The 24203-nt window shown below is 37.9% G+C and overlaps 1 protein-coding gene and 1 long non-coding RNA gene across 6 annotated transcripts in view; one reads left to right on the top strand and one right to left on the bottom strand.

The window, feature by feature from the left end:
• The window catches only part of PCNX1 (pecanex 1), a 211017-nt gene that overhangs the window by 5996 nt on the left and 180818 nt on the right, over positions 1–24203 (bottom strand). For all 5 annotated transcript variants that reach the window (XM_015143998.3, XM_015143994.3, XM_015143993.3 and 2 more), the window contains 6 exon segments: positions 20099–20199; positions 19179–19329; positions 7080–7310; positions 5604–5878; positions 3880–4085; positions 256–698 (listed from right to left, as the gene is read on the bottom strand). In XM_015143998.3, coding sequence (XP_014999484.1) covers positions 256–698; positions 3880–4085; positions 5604–5878; positions 7080–7310; positions 19179–19329; positions 20099–20199 — 1407 coding nt within the window.
• On the top strand, positions 12992–23042 carry LOC144330359 (uncharacterized). The gene is made up of 2 exons (XR_013396428.1): positions 12992–14111; positions 22928–23042. It is a non-coding gene; the product is annotated as an uncharacterized LOC144330359 (long non-coding RNA).

The raw sequence follows: 24203 nt of genomic DNA, 5'->3' as shown, positions 1-24203 counted from the left end.
TTTTCAGTCTCTGGTAGACCTCACTGCAATGGCCATGTGACAATGGCTGAACAAGGAACATGTATCACCACCACAAAAACCATTTGCTTTCAGCTTTTAAGTTTGAAGCAATTTTTCCCCAACATTCAAAAATATTCTAGTCTTGAGACAAAGTGAGATAAGGTGTGTTTTCACAAGAGTCCTTCATTCAACAAATAAGAAATAAAAACCAATAAGCAACAAAAACAGCACAAGACCACCTCTGGGCTTACTTACTTGGACTCTGTAAATCACTTCTCCCTTTCTGGCATGTGAATTATTGGCAGGACTTAAAGTGTTGCCTGGCTGTGCATCAGTGGCACTGCTCTGACCTCCCTCTGTTGCAAGAAAGCCCACGAGAGTGTGATGTTTGCAGGCTGGGATGCTTTGGCTGGAGCTGCTGGAGGAAGGGAGGCCGTGCTGCACACAGGCCAGGCCACTCTGAACTGAGGGTTCCATTTGGTTCACCATCGACAGTCGGGATTGGATGGATGATGGCAAGTTTCGAAGCGATATCTGACTGGTGGAAGAGCGCCGACAAGGCACAAACCCAGTGGTGGACATCCGGAGGGACGAATGCCGGCTGCTGTAGCAGTAGGAAGACTGGCTGGCTACTGAGGCCCGGGCAGGAGACTGTCTGACCAGGCCCGATTGCACAGAGTGAGAGCTGTGGCTAGTGCCTAGGAGGAGAAACAGCAGCACTCACTCAAAGTAGAATGACTCAGACACAATACTTTTTTGCAGCTTCTAAGACTTTTTCCCCTAAGCAATTAATTGGTGAATTGATAGAACTTAATGTTTATGCCTAAAACTTTTAAAGTTAAGAAAAGAAATATGTATCTGAGATCTGTTTTCTTCTGTGGTTTCTGTAATATATTTTTTATTTGCTAAAGTTTTTTAAAGTTCAAATTCTGGGGCATACGAAAGATATAATTAATAACTAAATATTTTACAGCAAATATCAGGACTTAAGGTTGTAATAAATCCTAAAATATGTTTCACAGAAATATTTTAAAAGAACAAGAATACTTCCATAATATATCAGAAATGAAGTATCTCACGGAAATGAGAAGGTCAGAAGGATTTACTAAGAAATACTGCATTATCTCACTTGTGGAATCTGAAAAACCCAAACTCACAGAAGCAGAGAGCAGAATGGTGGTTGCCAGGGGCTGGGGAAGAGGAGGTGTTGATCAAAGGATCAAAATTCCAGTAAGTCAAGAGGAACAAGCTCTGGAGGTCTATTGTACAGCCTGGGAACTAGCGTTAATAATAATGTGTTGTATGCTTAAAAATTGCTGAGTAGCTCCTAAAATGTTCTTACCACAAAGAAATAAGTATATGAGGTGATGGATATGTTAACTAGCTTAATTTAATCATTTCACAATATATTCACATATCAAAACATGATGTTGTATACCATAAATACATATAATTTTTGCCAGTTAAAAAAGAGAAATATTTATTAAGGCCCTACTATGTGGCAAGCTCTATAACTACTATTTTTCAAAGTATAGTATTACTGCCCTTTCAACTTCTACCAAGGAAAAGCTACACTGCCTATAGAGAGACAGTGAATACCACGCACTACTAAATAGGAATGATTAGTGGCACTGAAAAGCAGGTTCTTCTGCCTTTTTCAAGTGGCTTGATATAATTCTTTGGACTTGTCTTTTTCTTGACTTATAAGAGTAATGTAAAATTAATTACATTGAAAACATAGTTACATGTACTTTTTACCTGAAAAGAAAAAGAGCTCATCAAGGTAAGAACAAAAAGTACATTTAAAGAACACTGAAAGTTTTAGGTTTTCACTCAGAAGCAAAAAAAGAACATCCAAAATGTTGATCTAACAGGTCTCTTCACTTAAATCCCATTGGAATATATCTTTAAATTTAATAAATGTCTTTAAATTTAATAAATGTCTTTAAATTTAAGTAAATGTCTTAGAACTTTATCTGATTCATGTGAAGCAATCAGGGGGGCAGTCGGGGAGAGGATCAACTTCTCCATCTGGCTGGATCAACTGCCCAGCCATATGGAAACAGTTGAGACCTTATTCCTTCTGCACACCAGGTGGATTGCGGATCTCATGTCAAAGGGAAATTAATAAAAGCATACTTTGAGGGCCTAGGGACAGGGAAAATTTTCTTAATTAGGACATAAAAAGTACTAATGACAAAATAAACGATTAGTAAGTTGTTCTCACTAAAATTAAGGACTTCTCATCAGAAGAAGGCAAGTAACTCTTCACAGTAGGAGAATGAAAAGACAAGGGACAGCATGGGAAAAGATATTTGTGGTACAGAAAACTGAAAGAGCTCAAATCCAGAATATAAAACACAAATCAATAAGAAAAAGATAACCAAATAGAAAAATAGGCAAAAGATGTAACTAGGCACTTTAGAAAGGGGAGCTGCTGATAAATTCATTAAAAACTTCCATTCTTAGGTATCAGAGTAATGCAAATTAAAAGAATAAAATTAAAGACCACCCCTTCTCCTGCCACCCTGGAGCAAGCCTGGAGCAAGCAAGAGCAGAGGCAGGAACTGACAATCTTCAAACTTACTAATCATTTATTTTGTCATTAGTACTTTTTATGTGCTAATTAAGAAAACTGTCCCTGTCCCTAGGCCCTCAAAGTATGCTTTTATTAATTTCCCTTTGACATGAGATCTACAATCCACCTGGTATGCAGAAGGAATAAGGTTTCAACTGACTCCACATGGTTAAAAACAAAACAAAACCTTTCTGGAAAGATTTTTGGTATTATATATCAAGAGTCTTATTCTCATAAGCTTTGGCCTAGTGATTTCATTTTTAAAGTCTCTGACCGATGAAAATAATAAATGATTACAAAGACTTATATACAAAGATCATTACAACATTATGTTAGAAGAAAAACCAAGTCATTGTCCAACAGGGGAGAAGTTAATTATAATAGTTAAATATTGTTAGCCTTTAAAAATTATATTTTCAGCTGGGCATGGTGGCTCATGCCTGTAATCTCAGTACTTTGGGAGGCCAAGGCGGGCAGATCACAAGGTCAGGAGACCGAGACCATTCTGGCTAACATGGTGAAACCCCGTCTCTACTAAAAACACACACACAAAAAATTAGCTGGGCATGGTGGCATGCACCTGTAGGCCTGGCATGCACCTGTAGGCCCAGCTACTCAGGAGGCTGAGGCAGGAGAATGGTGTGAACCCAGGAGGTGGAGCCTGCAGTGAGCCGAGATCATACCACTGCACTCCAGCCTGGGCAACAGAGTGAGACTCCATTTCAAAAAATAAAAAATAATAAAAATAAAAATAAAAATTATATTTTCAAAGAATCCTTAATATACTAAAATGTTTACATTGAATTATCAAGTTTTAAAAGTATATATACAAATAAATATATATTTTATATATATAAAATAATATGAACAAATGGAATAATGTACAACTTGGAATAAAAAAAATTCTATTTCTGGGCCGGGCGTGGTGGCTCATGCCTGTAATCCCAGCACTTTGGGAGGCCGAAGTGGGCAGATCACAAGGTCAGGAGATCGAGACCATCCTGGCTAACACGGTGAAACCCTGTCTCTATTAAAATTCAAAAAATTAGCTGGGCGTGGTAGCGGGCGCCTGTAGTTCAAGCTACTCGGGAGGCTGAGGCAGGAGAATGGTGTGAACCCAGGAGGCAGAGCTTGCAGCGAGCCGAGATTGTGCCACTGCACTCCAGCCTGGGCACCAGAGCCAGACTCCGTCTCAAAAAAAAAATTCTATTTCTGAATTTCCAAGTAGATCACATATATATACTAATCAGCCTCTATGGCTAAGAAGCTAACGTTAGACATATAACTTTGTTTCATATTACCTAGTGTTGGAGGATAAGATGTGACAGGTGGGTGGAGTCCAGTTCCTGATCCCTGCCCAGGATTTGCAGTGCTTCCCTGGGACACGTTGCTGTGGGGATCATTGGCGGTAGTTGCGCTGTTACCAGTGCAGGAAGTCCCGCCTCCAGTATCAGAATCTTCAATATTGCCACCACTGTTACATCCAGCTCCGCAACCTTTCCTAAGCCTAGGAACAAATACCAAAGTAGGAAGCATTATCCCAAGATCCCAAGGAACAAAAAAACTCATTACGTTTTCAAAGAATGGCTTAATTAAGAACTATACCCATCATATTCACTGCCTCAAATCTTTTATAAACTCTATTATCTTTCCTGCACCATAATAAAGAACCATATATAACTCAGTTGTACCATTAAGATCATAGCTGGAAGTGGAATTTTTATTTATTTATTTATTTTTTTTGGGGGGGGGGGGGACGGAGTCTTGCTCTGTCACCAGGCTGGAGTGCAGTGGTGCAATCTTGGCTCACTGCAACCTCGACCTCCCGGTTCAAATGATTCTCCTGCCTCAGCCTCCTGAGTAGCTGGGACTAGAGGTGCCCACTACCATGCCCAGCTAATTTTTGTATTTTTAATAGAGACGGTGTTTCATCATGTTAGCCAGGATGGTCTCGATCTCTTGACCTTGTGATCTGCCCGCCTCAGCCCCCCAAAGTGCTGGGATTACAGGCGTAAGCCACCGCGCCAGGCCTGGAAACAGAATTCTTACCAGTGCCAACGTCTGTTCAGTGACTCTGAAGTATGTAACCCCTGAAAACCTAATTCATTTATACTGTTAATATACTACACTTGAAGAGAGGTGCTGAAATCATTTTTTCCTATTTTTAAAAAATGGAGAGTGACTAAGCAAACAAGGACAATTGGGCACTCTATCTCTCTCTATGCCATTTGTCTTAGGGGGAAAGAACCTCTTTAAGGTATCCAGCATATTAGATCTTTTTTGGAAAGAAAATTTCTTTGAACACTCCCCTGGCTTATATTGTGCCTTCTGTTTGGGCAGAGATTGAACATTTGAGAGTTTGCTAATTTAATTGCCAGATTTGGTTTTCTTAAGCTATATTTAAGAATCTGAACAACACTTATGTTCTGCAATATTTCTTCATCATCCAAACTATGATGTTCCTACACCAGACATCATAATTTACTAGACAAAAGACAAAGAAAAAACATCATGTGAATATCTGAAAACACTGTAAATTTCAGATCTGAATGAGAATGTATTGTTAAAAAGTCAGTAGTATCTCTGTATTGCCATCAAGTCTCAATGTGTTCAGAGTGCTCCCCCTAGTGTTGGAACAGAATGGTAAATCAGAAAAAGTAATCAACTTGCATGTTATGTTTTTCTCTTAATTTTCCGTTTGTATAGAAAAAATATCCAAATATTCTAATAGTGGTAATATAAAATAGAAAGTTAAAAAAAAATTAAACAAATAAAGGGTATTTTCCAAGATTCTACCAAGTAACAGAGCAATGGTTCTTAAACCACAGTTATACATCATATTTATCTAATAAGATTTTGAAGGTAAGAATGCTCAGATTCTACTTCTTGAAGTTAAGAAATAATGGGTTCATATTGTACCATGGCATCTGTACTTTTTTCTACAAGCTTCCCAGGTGATGCACACTGCCTAGATTGACAGGGTCAGGAATACACCAGCACTGAATAATGCAACCCCTTGGCTCACCTGTGCCAGGTTGACACTATGAAGTTCCTGATATTTCCCAAGCTGATAGGACCCCCAAGAATGTCTTTAAGCTGTTCGTGGCTGTCAGAGTAAGAAGTTGTCAGGGGTGAGACAAAGATTGGGTAGCCAATAGGTTGATCACAGGATGAGTTTATCATGTTTCTCAGGGCTTGCTTTGCATTTTGGATGCTACCTCTCTCTGGGTTACGGTTACGTAGAAAAACAAGCTCCTGCTGTTGCCCTGCCCAAAGACCCCGGACACATTCCTTATTCACCTGAAAACCAGAACACAAGGGAATTAGGTTAAGGGGCCAAGAATAAAATTCACAGAAACAGAAGAGCAGAAATGGGAGGAATACAAAAGATATTATGATAACCAGTTGTGAAAAGCAGGGAACAAATATAAGTAGGTCACGTTTAAATAGGAGGTAATCAATTTCCCTTTGTCATTAGCAGATTGCTAAATAATAAGTATCTACAGAGCTCTTTCTTCATGCTCTGTCTTTAAAGTATTAAGTAAAATGAAGTCAATTTAGTTTTTTAAATTGGCAGAGCACTGATAAATAGGATAATAGGTATCTTTTACAGAAATGAGAGATAAATATTTAGAGTTGAAAGAATGTTTATGACATTTGTGGGCTGATTAATGTAAATTAAAAAATAAATAACTATAAACTATCAAAATTTCAGAAATTAAGTGTCTTAAAGCCCTGAGATGTTTAAAAAAACAAACAAACAAGAAAAAGTTAGAAAGAACTATTTAACTTCTGATCTCTATTAAGTACATGGTATGCTATCATTTTGCAACCTAGGAATCATATTATATTAGCAATATGGTGCTGACTTTTTAAAAAGAAATGCTGCTCAAATTGCATATATAAAAGATACAAGACCTGCCATTTAATGGATAAAAGACTGTCAAAACTGAAATAACCAAAAATTTTAAGGCTTTATGGCACATGAGAAACTTTCAGAGGACAGAATAAAGTACTGAAAAAAATAAGTCAAATCAAGTGCTCATAAACAAGAAAGACTAATGTAATATCGTCATTACTTTTTTTTTCTGTGAAAAAACTTTAAATCACTTTTTAAAAGTTTACATAAAGGCTGGGCGCGGTGGCTCACACCTGTAATTGTACAGTTTTGGGAGGCTGAGTCAGGTGGATCACTGGAGCCCAGGAGTGTGAGACCAGCCAGGGCAACATGGCAAAACCCCATCTCTACAAAAAACACAAAAATTAGCTGGACATGGTGGTGCATGCCTGTAGTTCCAGCTTCTCGATAGGCTGAGGTGGAGGATCACCTGAGCCGAGGGAGGTCAAGAGCCTGCAGTTAGTCATGATCATGCCACTGCATTCCAGCCTGGGCCACAAAGTGAGACTCTGTCTTAAAAAAAATAAAAATAAAAAATAAAAGTTTAAATCAAGTTATTCAACTTTTAATTTTTGGACACAAATAAATACCTCAAACACTTACTTTAATGACCCTGAAGCTCAGGTAGCGTCTGTTGAGCATGATGATTTTATACTCATTGGTGCCATCATCCATGACATGCCGCAGAGCAAGCAAGGAGGGAGAGTTGGCAAGTACTGCACTCCGCCACGCAGGGTCCCCTTCATGGGCTATTACGAGGTTTTTCTCATGAGATACTATGGCTTCATACAGCACAGTAGGGTCATCATATTCATCTGGAGAAGTAAAATGATCCTAAATACAAAAATAATATATAAATTTTTAAAGGAAAATAAGAGAACTGATAACTTCTACAGTTACTTAGTGAAAGTTCTTAAAAACTAGTTTAATATGAATACTTCAACACATGTTAATATTAGAGATAAATTATAGATTCTCAATCATAACTGGGTTAGGAATTAGCTCATTACTGCTATAATATTTTGGTAAATTCCTCAATCCAACCCTCTCCTCTAAGTTCCAGATGAATAAATATCATTTCTGGTTTTTATGTGTTTTGTTTTTCTCTTTCAAGTTGGTTTTTCATATCTTTGCTCATGTTTTTTTTCTGTTGAAGGATTACGTCACTATTAGCCAAGGAAGGCTAAAACTATATAAAAGGTCTCTATATTGTGTTTCTTTTTAACTAGGTATTTTTCGTATAAAGTCATATCTCTAAAATGGGTTCTAATATACCACTTTATCCTGCCTCTCATCTAGTTAAGATACAGCTCCAATCTATGAGCTTTGATCACAGATCTGCGGTCCTAGTCCTAGAGAAGTTGGTAAAGTTTTCTCGGAAAAGCCTCTTGGTCTTAATAACTAATCATTCATTTGATAGTTATTCAGTATTTACCATGTACAAGACTCTATGGCAGGCAGCATAGATGAAACAAAGAAGATACGAAATGTATCTCCCTATTATAAAACCCACACATTAACAGGGACAGGACATATACTGAAACAACCATAATATAAATCTGTAGTTTTGAAATGGTATATTAAAGAAATGTAAATATTATAGGCTGCTTTCATGCTTATAGTTGGGAGGTTGACAAATTTCTGTATCCAGGTAAAGTAATCCATTTGCACTCAAGTCAACTGACCAGAATTTGTGCTATGTGAAAGGAGAAGAGGGAGAGTAAGAGATCTATCTTAAGGATAGAGCCTGTTAGCTGGGGGGTTGAGATATGTGAGATAATACTGTACACATAAATAATGCTTCACAATATAAAATGTTCTACACTATTTCACTGGAATCTTACCACAATCTTGTCAAGTAGGTTGGGTTGATAATACCTGCATTTTGGATGTTTAAAAATTGAAGCTTAAAGATGCTTAATTGCTTCCTAAGTTTAGGAAGTTAGTAAATGCCAGGCAGAAGATTTTGGACCTTGAAGACTGGTATTCTGGAATAACTCAGTCAGACAAAATAAAGAAAAAAGAATAAAAGAAATGAACAGAGTCTTTGAGGAATATGGGATTATGAAAAGCAACCAAACTTACCAATTAATGACATTCCTGAGAGAGGAGGTGGAAAAGTAAACAACCTGAAAAACATGTTTGAGGGAATAACTCAAGAGCATTTCCCTAATCTTGCTAGAAAGGTAGACATCCAGGTACAAGAAATCTGAGAACAGCTGTGAGATACTATACAAAATGAACATAACGAGGCATACAATCACCAGGGTGTCCAAGGTCAATACTAAAGAAAAACTCTTAAAGATCAGATCACATACAAAGGAAATGCCATCAGGTTAATAGTAAACTTCTCAGAAGAAACTTTATAAGCCAGAAGAGATTGGGGCCTGTTTTCAGCATTCTTAAAGAAATTCCAACCAAGAATCTCACATCCTGCCAAACTAAGCTTCATAACTGAAGGAGAAACAAAATCTTTTCCAGACAAACAAGTGCTAAGGAAATTTGTTACCACTTGACCAGCCTTACGAGAGATCCTTAAGGGAGCTCCAAACATGGAAACAAATAATACCTGCTACCACAAAAAGACACTTAAGAACACAGCCCACAGACCCTATAAAGCAACCACACAGTAGAACTATGAAGTAACCAGCTAACAACTTCATGATAGGACCAAAACCTCACATATCAATATTAACCTTGAATATAACACCCTACTTAAAAGACACAGAGTTGCAAGGTGGATTAAAAAAAAAAAAGATTCATTTGTCTGGTATCTTCAAGAGACCCATCTCACATGCAATGACACTCATAGGTGCAAAGTAAAGGGGTGGAGAAAGATTTATCATGCAAACAAACAAAACAAAAGAGCAGGGGTCACTATTGCTACATCAGATAAAATAGATTTTAACAACAGTAAAAATGAGCACAAAAGGTCATTACATAATGACAGAGGGTTCAATTTAACAAGAAGATATAACTATCTTACATATATACGCACCCAACATTGGAGCAACCAGATTCATAAAACAAGGTTTTCTCGGCCTACAAAAAGACTTAGCCACAATAGTAATAGTAGGGGACTTCAATACCCCACTGACAGTGTTAGATCATTAAGGCAAAAAACTAACAAAGAAATTCTAGACTTAAATTTGACACTTGGCAGCCAACTGAATCTAATAGAAATCTACAGAATACTCCACCCATCAATCACAGACTACACATTATTTTTATCTGCACATAGAACATACCCTATGACTGACCACATGCCTGGCCATAAAGCAAGTTTCAATAAATTAAAAAAATCAAAATAAAAGTAACCATACTCTTGGACCACAGTGGAATAAAAACAGAAATCAATACCAAGAAGATCTCTCAAAACCACACAATTACATGGGAATTAAACAACTTTCTTGTGAATGACTTTTGCGTAAAAAAATGAAGTTAAAGCAGAAATAAAAAAAATTCTTTGAAACAAATGAAAACAGAGATACAACATGCCAAAATCTCCAGGATGCAGCATCTATGACAAACCTACAGCCATCATACTGAATGGGCAAAAGGTGGAAGCATCTCCCTTGAGAACCAGAACAAAACAAGGATGTCCACTCTCACCACTCCTATTCAACACAGTACCAGAAGTCCTACCCATAGCAATTAGACAGGGGGCAAAAAAAAGGCAAGCTAATCGGAAAATAAGTCAAAGTATCTCTCTTTGCTGCTGATATGATTCTATACCTAGAGAAGCGAGAAGACTCTGCCAAAAGGCTCCTGGAACTGATAAATGACTTCAATCAAGTTTCAGCATACAAAATCAGTGTACTAAAATCAGCAGCATTTCTATTAATCAATAATATTCAAGCCAAGAATCTGGAACTGTTGACTTCAATCAAGTTTCAGCATACAAAATCAGTGTACTAAAATCAGTAGCATTTCTATTAATCAATAATATTCAAGCTGAGAAGCAAATCAATAATGCAATCCCATCTACAATGCACTCACACACACACACACACACACACACACACACACACACACACACACACGAATACATCTAACCAAGGAGGTGAAAGATCTCTACAAAGAGAACTACAAAACACTGCTGAAGGAAATCAGACGTGACACAAATGGAAAAACATTCCATGCTTACGGACTGGATGAATCAATACTGTTAAAATGGCCATACTGCCCAAGGCAATCTACAGCTTTAATGCCACTCCTATCAAGCTACCAATGTAATTTTTCACAGAATTAGAAAAAGCTTCTAAAATTATATAGAACCAAAAAAGGAGCCTGAACAGCCAAAACAATTATAAGTAAAAAGAACAAAGCCAGAGGTATCACATTACCTGACTTCAAATTTTAAGGCTACGGTGACGAAAATAGCACGGTACTGGTAAGAGACAGACACACAGACCAATGGAACAGAATGAAGAACCCAGAAATAAAGCTGTACACCCACAGCCATCTGAGCTTCAACAAAGTTTTGAAAAAATACACAATGGAGAAAGGACTCCCTATTCAATAAATGGTGCTAGGGTAGCTGGCTAGCCACATGCAGAACAATGAAACCAGACTCCTACCTTTTACCATATACAAATATTAACACAAGATGGAATGGATTAAAGATTTAAATGTAAGACCTTAAAATATAAGAATCCTAGAAGACAATCTAGAAAACACCATGCTGGACATCAGCTTTGGGAAATAATTTATGACTAAGTCCTAAAAGCAATTGCAACGAAACCAAAAACTGACAAGTGAGACTTAATTAAACTGAAGAGCTTCTGCACAGGAAAAGAAGCTGTCAACAGAGTAAACTGACAACCTACAGGATGGGAGAAACTATTCACAAACTATGCATCCAACAAAGGTCTAATACCCAGAATCTATAAGGAACTTAATTCAATAAGCAAAAAACAACCCCATTAAAAAGTGGGCAAAAGACAAGAACAGATACTTCTCAAAATAAGACATACAAGCAGCAAACAAATGTGAAAAAAAATGCTCAACAACATGAATCATCAAAGAAATGCAAATCAAAACCACCATCTCACACCAGTCAGAAAGACTATTATTAAAAAGTCAAAAAACAAGAGAGGCTGGCAAAGCTGAGGAGAAAAGGGAATGCTTATACACTGTTGAAATGCAAGTTAGTTCAGTCACTGTGGAACGCAGTTGGAGACTTCTCAAAGAAACATAACTACCATTTGACCCAGCAATCCCATTACTGGGTATAAATCCAAAAGAAAATAAATTGTTCTACCAAAAATACACATATACTCTTATGTTCATTGCAACACTATCCACAATAGCAAAGATGCAGAATCAACCTAGGTCCTCATCAATGGTAAATCTGATAAAGGAAATAAGGACTACTATGCAGCCATAAAAAAGAATTAAGTCACTTCCCTTTGCAGCAATATGGATGTGGATGGAGGCCATTATCCTAAGCAAATTAGGGTAATTCTTAGAAGGTACCTCTCTTCTAGGAATTGCCTTCAGCTAATGGAGCTACCTGGTTAGGAAACGCTGGTGTTGGGGGCGGGGAGGGGTACATCCTTCTCTGTATGGGATGAGAAGTAAGGAAGTACACAGCATAACTTTTGGAGATACTGCTAACTCCAGAGCTGCTTCTAGAATCCAGCTAAGGCTAGAATTCAGCTAAAACACATTTTGCTGAGCTGCTTCCCTTTTTCCATCCCACTTCTAACACTTCTTTACAAACATTTCTTGAGTGCACCCCTCAATTAATCTCTTGCACAAGAATCTTGGACTCTAACCTGTTTTTAGACCACTTGATCTAAGATAGCATTCATAATATACTGATAAGCAGTTCTTAACTTCTGTATATCATACACCAACTCTCCTAATTTTTATTTTAAATACTGAGTTCATATTTTCCTATACAAGCAGACAGTCAGATGTCATCTGATACACTATCTTTTAGCAAATAGTTCTACTAGGTAAGGAATGCCATCTTTGTAGAGTAGTATTTTTACAATTACTTGAATGAAAAATAAAAGTCCAGACATAAGCAGTAACATTTTTTTCTACTTTTTTTTTTGGAGACAGGATCTCACTTTGTCACCCAGGCTGGAGTGCAGCGGCGTGATCATACCTCACTGCAACCTTGACCTCCTTTGCTCAAGCAATCCTCTCACCTTAACCTCCTAAGTACAGGCACACGCCCCCATGCCCAGCTCATTTTTTTTTTTTTTCTTTTGAGACGGAGTCTACCTCTGTCTCCAGGCTGGAGTTCAGTGGCACAATCTCAACTGACTGCAGCCTCCTAGGTTCGAGTGATTCTCCTGCCTCAGTCTCCCAAGTAGCTGGGATTAAAGGCACACACCGCCACATCCAGCTAATTATTGTATTTTTAGTAGAGATGGGGTTTCACCTTGTTGGCTGGGATGGTCTCGATCTCCTGACCTCGTGATCCACCCACCTTGGCCTCCCAAAGTGTTGGGATTATAGGCATGAGCCACTGTACCCAGCCCAGCTAATTTTTAAAAAAATTTTTTGTAGAGACAGGGTCTTCCTATGTTGCCCAGGGTGATCTCAAACATCTGAGGTCAAGCGATCCTCCTCCTGCCTCAGCCTCCCAAGGTGCTGGGATTACAGGCATAAGCTACTATGCCTGGCCAATAATCACATTCTTAAGAAAATGAACAAAATGCTGGAAATTATCAGGCATGCCCAAAGTGGAAAATGTTTCATCTTGTTTAAATATCTCTTCACTGGCTTTAAAATGCTTGAATAAATATGTAAAGTTCTACGTACACTGAAAACTGTGAGGTGCCTCTGTATGTGGTGATTTGGAAAGATGTCTATGTCATATTAAATGAAAAAAATAGCATGTTACAATTAATTTGCATAGCAAAATTACATTTTTAAAAAGGAGCATATCACACACATAGATGAAAATGTATGTGCTTAGAAGAAATCTGAAAAGATACATCAAATTACTGGCAGTGATTGCTTCTTGGGGATACTGTACAATAATATGGAGTGATGGAAAGATGTTTATTATTGAGCAATGTTTACTTTTTAAGAATATTCAAGAGACATTATCAGTTTTACTGGTAAAAGTTTTCAGAAGAATTTTAGAAATATACTTGAGATGTTATAAGCAGATGCACAGGATACACTTTTTTAGAGCAATGAAACTCATTCATTAAACATCTACAGTCCACTGTCCCAAGCAAGGAGAACATAAAGATTAATAAGAAATTATTCCTGTCCTCGAGGATATCACAGACCATAACATTTTTAGCACATAGCATATGTAAACTCATTTGGATTTTGATTGGTTTATTTTAGTTCTAACAACTATGTAATCCTCAAAGAGTGCTAATAAAGGAAAATAAATAAGGAGGAAATATATTTTACAAAAGCAATTAGAGGACAAGAAAGAGAACAGATGAAAAAAGGAATTTGCTTAATCTGAGTTTTGGTTAATCTTCTTCTGCAAAACTGGGATTAAAATAACTTTCTGGGTTGTGGTGATTTAATGCATATGAAAGTACTGTGTACATGTAGGACACTATACAATAGTAAATACTGTACAGATCATAACAGTTTCTTCTTGGGGTTTTTTTTTTAGAGACTAGGCGTTGCTTTGTCGCTCAGGCTGGAGTGCAGTGATGCAATCATAGCTCACTGTAACCTCAAACTCTTGGACTCAAGTGATCTCCCATCTCAGCCTCCCAAGTAGCTGGGACTAAAGGCATGCGATACCTTGCCTGGCTAATATTTCTGTTTCTTTTTTGCAGAGACGCAGTCCCGCTATGTTGACCAGGCTGGTCTCAAACTCCTGGACTCTAGAGATCCTCCCAACGGTGCTGGGATTATAGGCGTCAGGCACCACGTCCGGCATACCATAACAGTTTTAGTTACCAAAAAGTAAGCACATGTAATACATAAGGTTGGAGAGGGTGGGGAAAGAACTATAAAGAAAAAAGTCCAAAAACACCTATGAAGTACTAAAAGTACATCATCAAAGACTATGTCTGAAAGGCAAAGGTTAACAGAAATTTTGTATTTTCAGCTCTCTGGAAACAGAATCTTCTTAAAAGTCAAATTGAAATACAATTTACAACAAAATGCACCCATTTTAAGTGTACAGTTAGATGCATCTTGACAAATGTGCATACCCAGGTAACCACTGCTGCAATCCAGATATAGAGCATTTCCATCACCTCAAAAAGTTCCTTCCTGCCTCTGGCATTCACTCTCTAAACTCCAAGTAACCACTGATCTGCTGTTTGTTATTAGTTTCTTTTTATTGCTGAGTAATATTCTTTTGTGTGGATATACCATAATTTGTATGCCTGTCTGCTGATGGACATTTGAGTACTTTCCAGTTGGAGGTTATTACGAATAAAAACACTATAAACATTTGTGTTTAAGTCTTTGTGTAGACATATACAGTTGACCCTGGAACAACGCAGGGGTTGGGATGCCTATCCCTATGCACTCTAAAATCCATGTATAACCTTTGACTCTCCAAAAAATGTTAACTACAAATACCTCACTGTTGACTGGAAGCCTTACCAATAACATAGTCAATTAACACATAGTTTGCATTTTACACATATTATATACTGTATTCTTACAATAATGTAAGCTAGAGAAAAGAAAATGTTATTAAGAAAATCATAAGGAAGAGAAAATATATTTACTGCTCATTAAGTAGAAGTGGATCATCATAAAGGTCTTCATCTTTGTCATCTCACATTTGGAATAGGCTGAGAAGGAGGAAGAGGTGGGGTTGGTCTTGCAGTCTCAGAGGTGGCAAAGGTGGAGGAGGTGGAAGGAGAGGGAAGAGAAGCAGGTACCCTTGGTGTAACTTTACCAAAAACCATTATACGTTTCTGACATTTTTCCTTTTTCATTTCTTTAAAAATGTTTCTATATAGTACCAATTCTTATTCTACCTTTTGCTTTAGTTTTAGTGTCCACATCACAGAAGGGTCCATGCTGTAAAATAAGTCAAAAATCAGTCTTGAATAATCCGAATCACTCTGCCAGACTATGTAAAGTCAGCTTGTTTTCTGGCACTGCTTCCTTGTCGTCCTCATCATCTGGTGCTGGCTTGGAAGCATTCATCTCCATAAAGTCATCTTCTGTTAATACTTCTAGTGTGGTGCTTAATACCTCTTGAATCCCTCCAAGAGCCACACCTTGTAATCCTTCATCCTCTACCTTTTTTTTTTTGCCATATCAACAATCTCTTTCATGATTTCCTTGATTGGCTCTGTCATAAATCCTGTGAAGTCATGTACAACATCTGGGCACAGTTTTCTCCAGCAGAAATGTTTTATTTTGTGTTTGATAGCTTCCATGGCTTTTTCGATAACAGCAATGGCATCTTCAATGGTGTAATCTTTCTAGACTTTCATGATGTTCTATCAGGGTTCTCTTCCATAGCACTGACAATCCTTTCCATTGAGTACCATGTGTAATGAGCCTTAAAGGTCTTTATTATAACCTGATCTGGAGGCTGAATTAGAGAAGTTGTTTGGAGGCAAGCAGACCACCTCCGCACCTTCGGTGTTGAACTCATGGGGTTCTGGGTGGCCACAGGCACTGTCCAATATCAAAAGAACTTTAAAAGAAGGTCCTTTACTGGCAAGGTACTTCCTGACTTCAGGGACAAAGCATTGGTGGAACCAAACCAGGAAGAGTTCTCTTTGTCTAGGCCTTCTTGTTGTACAATCAAAATAGCAGTTGGTGCTTATCTTTTCCCTTCAAGGCTTAGGGGTCTGCGGCTTTATAGGTAAAGACAGTCCTGATCATAAACCCCTCTCTGCATTTGCACAAAACAGTAAACTTAGCTTACCCATTCCTGCCTTAAATTTTGGTGCTTGGTGCTCTTCCTTACTAAAAAGTGTCCTTTGTGGCTTCCCCACCCCCAACCCCCACTGCAGAATAGGGTACTTTCACCTGCATTAAAGATCTGTTCAGGCAGATATCCTTTCCCCTCAATGATTTTCTTAATGGCATCTGGAACTCGTCTGCTGCCTCTTGGTTGGCAGAAGCTGCTTCTCCTGTTATCTTGACATTTTTAAAGCCAAAGCTCTTTCTAAAATTATCAAGCCATCCTTTGCTGGCATTAAATTTTCCAGCTTTAAATCCTTCACCTTCCCTATGCCTTAAGTTGCCATATAATGACTTCACTTTTTCTTGAACCATATTAGTGTTTTATATAGGTATGCCTTTCTTATAGAAATCCTGCATCCAACATAAAAGCTCTATTTTCAACATGAGATGAAAATGTATTTTGTAAAATGTGCAAGGTTTTCCACCTGCTGGTGCAGTAACAGTGGAAGCTTCACAAATTTTTTTTTTTCCACACTGGTCCTTAAGATGGATTTACTTATCTTGGAATGGTGGGCAACCACAGTTGCAGACCTCAATCTATGGCACATATCAAGCAACTCAACCTTTCCTTTTAATGTCGTGACTTTTCTGTTTCATGGGGGCCCTTTCAGCATCACTAGTGGCGCTATGTATGGATCCCATGGTGTTATTTCAGGTTATGGTACTGCACTAAACACAATGAGAAATACAGGAGAACTGCAAGTGAGCTCTTTTTATTGAAATACACAATTTACTGGAAAGGCGAACTGCTCACACAGAGATGATCAGTGCCACACGGCGTTTTAAGCACATTCCCAACATTTGAGCTCACAGAAAAAGCAACAGAAGGTGACTATGACATTACTGTAGTGGTATAATATTAATATGTACCACAGTTAACTTTATGTAGTTACGATTTAATACTGCATCTTTGTTTGTTTACATTTCTTTCAACTGCAGATGGTGCCACGTATAGTCTATAAGTGTTTTTGTAAGTTTTGATAAATTTTAACTTTTTATAATAGATTTCTGTGTGTTTTATGGTAGCAAATAATAAAATAAACTAGTATCTATGTGTATTTTATGCATTCATGACATACCTAAGTTTGTCTTATTTTATTGATAATTCTAGGCTTTGTAGTTCATCTTTTTCAAAGTGTTGTAAATTTCCAAAAAAGTTTCCAGTACATTTACTGAAAAAAAATCTGTGTATAAATGTAGCTATGCAGTTCAAACCAGTGTTGTTCAAGGATCAATTGTACTTTAATTCTCTTGTATAAACATCTAGAAGTAGAATTGTTGGGTTGTAAGGTAGATGCATATATCCTTTCTTTTAGTATATGAGCCTATTGTTCACTTTTATGGATTTTCATGAGCACATGAACTTTGGCAATGACCAGTACTGATTTACACATCTAGATTTTCCTGCCTGAGAGATCCTCATAGACAACCTAATGTCTTGCTCAAAGTGATGATCAATAAATGGCTGTTGTTTGTGACTTTATAGGTCAATCTCCACCCTCCCAGAAGGTATATCAGAATTAAGGAACTTCTTCAGGTTGCATTACATTGTCCACCTCCTCTCCTCCCCTCATCCCTCCATGGTTCCTGGGTTCCAATTCTACATTCTCACCTCCCTGTTTATAAATGTTGTCAGTCCTGGGGCATCATCCTCAAACAGTATTCCATTTTTTCAAAGAGATTTTCAAATAATGTGTTCCTTATTAGTAATGTTCCTAAAGAATGTGAAGTTTTTAATTTAATTCCCACACTTTATATTATACTATAATGACTTGAAAAGTAAGTTACATTTTATTTGGGGGCAAAATATTCAATTATATTTGAGCACTGCAGATACACTTTAATGAGTCTTATCACGAAGTCTCTATCATCAGATCTGGTAACTACCATCCAGTGGAATGGAGGAACAAGTGCCAGTACTTAATTTCACAATATATTCTTGCAATCATCTAGGGCTTTAGAAATGCATTGTAGGGCCTCACTTTAATGTCATTACCCTATTAAGATATTTAGGTAAGCCTAAGTCTGTCCTAATCACCTATTATTCTATAAAACACATAGAATGAAATTCATCCTTCAGTAACAGCAGTACTTGTAACACTCCTGAAGTTTACTACACTACATTTAGAGTTGGCAAATATTCATACAGGGAATAGGCAGGAATTACAATGATATGAAGTCAAAATAAGTATTATGGAGACCAAGGACCTTTACTTATTTCATGCCTATATCTGTCACTCTCTAATGTTAATATTCAAATTTACTATTAGAAACATAGGTTCAGGTTTTAAAGATTTAATATATCTTGTCATGAAATCACATTTTTCTTTTATTCAGATCAGAATATTTCTCAAAAGGTTCCTAAGACACATAATTTGGAAGCTGATATGCTTTGGTTGTGTCCTCACCCAAATCTCATCTTGAATTGTAGTTCCCATAATCCCCACATGTCCTGGAAGGGAACCAGTGGGAGGTAATTGAATCATGGGAGCAGTTACCCCATGCTGCTGCTCTCGTGACAGTGAGTGAGTTCTCATGAGATCTGATGGTTTTATAAGGGGTTTTTTCCTCCTTTTGCTTGGCACTTCTCCTTGTTGCCACCATATGAAGAAGGATGTGTTTGCCTCCCCTTCCGCCATGACTGTAAGTTTCATGAGACCTCCCCACCCCTGTGGAACTGTGAGTCAATTAAACCTCTTTCCTTTATAAATTACCCAGTTTCGGGTATTCCTTACAGCGGCGTGAGAATGGACTAATACTGAAATCATGTGAAGAAGGATCAGTAAACACCAGTAATGAATTAGAAAAATCTCATCTTACCTGATGGAGTTTAATGGACATACGGATCCCAGGGACTACTACTTTTCTTAGCAATTCCATGTCAGCAAAGATCCATTCATCTCGAATTGAAGAAATACGGAAATCTCCTTTAAATAGGGCATGCAATCCATAGAGGAATGACTCTAAATTACTGTTAAGATTGGAGATAAAAGTTCACATGTTTTGACAAAGGTCTTCCATGACATTGATTCTTACATCTGCGTGTGCATCAGAATCACCTGGAGTGTTTTGAAAATACAGATTCCAGGAACTAATGTCAGAACCCTGAACCAGAATCACAAGAGATAGGGCCTGTCCGACCTGGGACCCTTATTTATGAACCACTGTAATAGTGAATCCATGAAAATAAACAACAGGCAAAGAGCCTATAGATTTGGTTAAAGTTAAAATAAATTAAGAAAAGCTTAATGGAAAACATGTAGTTATCACAGAAAAAATTCAAAATATGTGAAATTCTGATTCATTTGGATGTATATGTTAGGAAATTCAGTTTAGATTTAGAGTCTCCAAATCTACTACTATATTAGAAGTATAAATACCCTGGACAAAGACTGCAAGGAAATACGGAAAAATAGAAATGAATGAATTTGTTAGAAAAATAGATGTAAACAGGAGGAGGCCAATCAAAATTCATGGGTGGTTATATTTTAAAATTTCTTTAATTCATTATATTCTCGTTATCAGTGGCTACCCACACATGTGTGAATTTTAAAAACCAGTTCTGTTAACCAGTTAGGACAGCTCAACTATGTTCAAGAAGATGATGTATAGAAATATAAAATCTAAAAAGACTTTACAATAAATTAGCATAGAATACAGGCTTCCACGAAAAATGATTTCAGATTTAGGTAATACAGCTTCCCATACTCTCTTCCTCAGAACAGAAATGCCTTCTTTACCTGGACATATGATGGGATGCAGTCCCCAAAGCTCTCCGTCCCAGTACACAGAGTCCATAACAGAGAGTCACCAGGGATGAATCTTTGTCCACATCCAGTGGCTTTAAAAAACAAAAAAACATTTGTTATCAGAAAGGCATATAAGTATTTAACAAATCATAAATCTAATTAATATAGAGAAAAGACAAAGAATTTTAAAAGTACATAATTTCTATCTCCTCAAAATAAACTTAATAAAACTGTATGAAATGAAGCATGAATGTGTATGGGGAGTTTCTTTGGAATCCTTAAATAAAATATAAAATTTCATAATAATGGAACATAATTAAAACAAAAAAAACTGACTCTATTATAAAATGTTAGGATTTTAGCTAAAGATTTCAAAGTACTTACTGGGATTATTGATACTACCCTCTCCTGAAAATACAATATTTCTATTTATTAGTTACTTATTTCTTTTCTTTTTTTTTCTTAACTACTTATTTTTTACCATAACTTGACAAGCAGGCAATTAGTGGCAGATGAGTTAGCCTATTAGTGACTATAAACATAGTAAAGAAAATCAGGCTGGGCGCGGTGGCTCAAGCCTGTAATCCCAGCACTTTGGGAGGCCGAGACGGGCGGATCACGAGGCCAGGAGATCGAGAGACGATCCCGGCTAACACGGTGAAACCCCGTCTCTACTAAAAAATACAAAAAAAAAACTAGCCGGGCGAGGTGGCGGGCGCCTGTAGTCCCAGCTACTCGGGAGGCTGAGGCAGGAGAACGGCGTAAACCTGGGAGGCGGAGCTTGCAGTGAGCTGAGATCGGCCACTGCACTCCAGCCTGGGTGACAGAGCAAGACTCCGTCTCAAAAAAAAAAAAAAAAAAAAAAAAAAGAAAATCAAGTTGATATTCACAAATATTGTTTCTCCTCAACCTTTTTATTTTTTAACAATTACATACTTTACAGTTGAAAGAAGCTGGTAACTGTCCTGTTTCTCCCTCTAAGAAAGTCGAAATAATAATCACTGATTACCTTACATAATACTAAAGAAAATCTTGGTAGCATCTCAGTTACCAAAAAACAATCCAGGGCAGTGCTTCTCAAAGTATAGTCCCAAGACCAACAGTATCAACATCACCTGGAAACTTGTTAGAAATGCAAATCTCTGGCCACTCCAGATCTCTGATATCAAATTCTAGAGATGGAGTCTAGCAGTCACTCTCCAGGTGATTCTAATCCATGCTAAAGGTGAAGAATCAATGATACAGGCTAATAATTAGCTTAATTATTCTAACTTTGCCAATGGTATTTATTTTTGGCTTTATAAACCATTAACTTATAAACACAATAGGGGAACACTCTAAGATATTAACTTACTATAGATAGGTTAATTATCATGAACTTGATAATTTAGTTAATGGCGACTGTGTTAGAGATGTCCTAGTTACTTGCCAATTAGATTGTTTCTAAAGACATATTACCTCTTACAGCACATACTCTAGTTTCATCAAGTAGGCATTTTGAAAAAAATTTTGGGTCCAGGTTACAAAACAGCAAATAAAGAGTATGAGAGCACTAGTTTAAAGAAATACAAAAGAAAAATATAAGAGAGTGGGTGTAGAGTTGAAGTCGTATAAAAAAAAAATACTAAAGGTAGTTACAATGGGTGATAAAATGACAGGTGATCTTCACTCTTTTTTTCTTCTTCTCTACCTCCCTTTCCCTGTCAACTTTCCAGATTAAAAATGTATTGTTTCTGTGATGAGAAAATTTTTTTTTAAATTCAGTTCAGATTTACCTCAGCCAAGATGATTCAATAGAGACCATATCTACCCTCCTACCTGAAACAGCCAAAGAACTGGGCAGAATACATGACACAACAGTTTTCAGACACTGGACACTGGTTCCTGAGAGACAGGAAACAAATGAGGTAGCCCTACAACTGACTGAGCTTATTACCTAGAGAGTTTCCAGACCACAAGAAAGGGGAGCACAAATTGAGCCAGAGGCCTCTGAGTCAGCTGGAGCTCACAGGGCAGAGTGCTAGAGAGAGAGCTACTGAGAGAGGGAGGTGAGGGAACTCAGAGATCTGCAGCAGAGTGCTGATCAGCACACGCACAGAGGACCCTAGGCTGAGAAAAGAATCATCCCAACGGAATAGAAAGGAATAGCAGAAAACCTTGGGACTGGCTAGAACACTCAGGATGGCATTGTCTTGGTCATGGGGAAGAATTAGCCCCAGACTAACAGCTGCTCTGATCCCTCCAAAGCAAGCCCTGAAAGGATCAAACTGTCCCCAAAGAATTTAACTGTGTCACAAAATGAAGTTCAAGAATTATTTACAGGAATACAGAAATATCCAGCACCCTTGAGGGTAAAATTCAAAAGAATGACATCTAATAAAAAATTGAAAGGCATGTAAGTAGCAGGAAAATAGGATCCATAATAAGAATAACAATCAATTAACCACTCAATCAAAACTGACCCACAACTGACACAGATGTTAGGCTTAAACCACAAGGATATTAAAACAACTATTTTAACTATATTCCATAAACTTAAGAAGGCAGAGGAATGACTGAGCATGTTGAATGAGACATAGAAGATTTGTAGAAAGGACCCAAATCAAAATTCTAGAGATACAAAATGAAGCAATGTCTAAGATAAAAAATATACTGAATGGGATTATTGGTATATTAATTCAGAAGAAAAGATAAATGATCTCAAAAAGTTAGCAATAGAAACTATGCAAAATGAAATACAGAGAGAAAAAAGACTGAAAATAAATGGGGCATCAGGGAGTTGTACGACAATCAAGCAGCCTAATATAAACATAATTGGAGTTCCTGCAAAAGGGGGAGAAGAAAACAGAAAAAACTATTTTTAATAATAGTGGAGGGAGAGTATTGGAGTAATCCAGAATTACTCTGATCCTTGTTGATAAGGAAAATAGAGAACCAGGCACCCGTGTGGCTCCTAAGGATGGGCTGAAGCTGGGGTCTGGGCCTTGTGACTGAGAAGACTGTTAAAGCTAAAACCACCTCTATTCCTGCCTTGATGACACCTATCCAGAAGTAGAAAAATGCTCCCCTTTTAATCCTATAGATTTTGAGAATTTTGACCTGCCTGAGAAGCACCGGAATGCACACCTCCCCTTGAATGGCGTGCCTCTCGTGGTTCTGGATGGGAGAGAGAACTGGAAAAGCTGTTACAGCTGGGGTCCCCCCTCACCAGTGAAGATGCCCTCTCCACCGTAGGAATCCAATTTGTTGCCGTCTCCTTTGATCATTCTGTTGATCCTGAATGTTTGCTTATGACACAGATATTTATATTTCTTAGTCTTTTATAGTTTGTGTTTTTATTAATAAAGCATTTACTAGATTTTTAAAAAAATCATGAAAAGTCTCCAAATCCGAAAAAAATTATGTACCTACAGATTCAAGAATCTCAATGAACTTCAATAACCACAAACAGGTGGCTGGCAAGATGGCCAAAGAGGTGGCTGGCGAGATGGCCAAACAGGAACAGCTCCAGTCTGCAGCTCCCAGGAAGATCAAGGCAGAAAGGAAGTGGTTTTTGCATTTCCAACTGAGGTACCTGGCTCATCTCATTGGGACTGGTTAGACAGTGGGTACAGCCCACTGAGGACAAGCAGAAGCAGGGTGGGGAGCTGCCTCACCTGGGAAGCACAAGAGGTTGGGAACTCGTTCCCCTAGCCAAGGGAAGCCATGACGGACCGTGCCATGAGGAATGGTGCATTCCAGCCCAGATACTATGCTTTCCCCATGGTCTTCACAAGCCAAAGACCAAGAGATTCCTTTACGTGCCTATGCCACCAGGGCCCTGGGTTTCAAGCACAAAACTGGGCGGCCATTTGGGCAGACACCAAGCTAACTGCAGGAGTTTTTTTTCATACCCCAGTGGCACCTGGAACGCCAGCGAGACAGAACTATTCACTCCCCTGGAAAGGAGGCTGAAGTCAGGGAGCTAAGTGGTCTAGCTCAGTGGATCCCACCCCTACAGAGCCCAGCAAGCTGAGATCTACTGGCTTGAAATTCTCACTGCCAGCACTGCAGTCTGAAGTTGACCTGGGATGCTCAAGTTTGGTGGAGGGAGGGG

The sequence above is a fragment of the Macaca mulatta genome, chromosome 7 (genome assembly GCF_049350105.2).
Source record: "Macaca mulatta isolate MMU2019108-1 chromosome 7, T2T-MMU8v2.0, whole genome shotgun sequence".
NCBI classification, from domain to species: domain Eukaryota; kingdom Metazoa; phylum Chordata; class Mammalia; order Primates; family Cercopithecidae; genus Macaca; species Macaca mulatta.
Note: the sequence above shows the minus strand (reverse complement) of the source record. Positions and strands in the feature narration are given on the sequence as shown.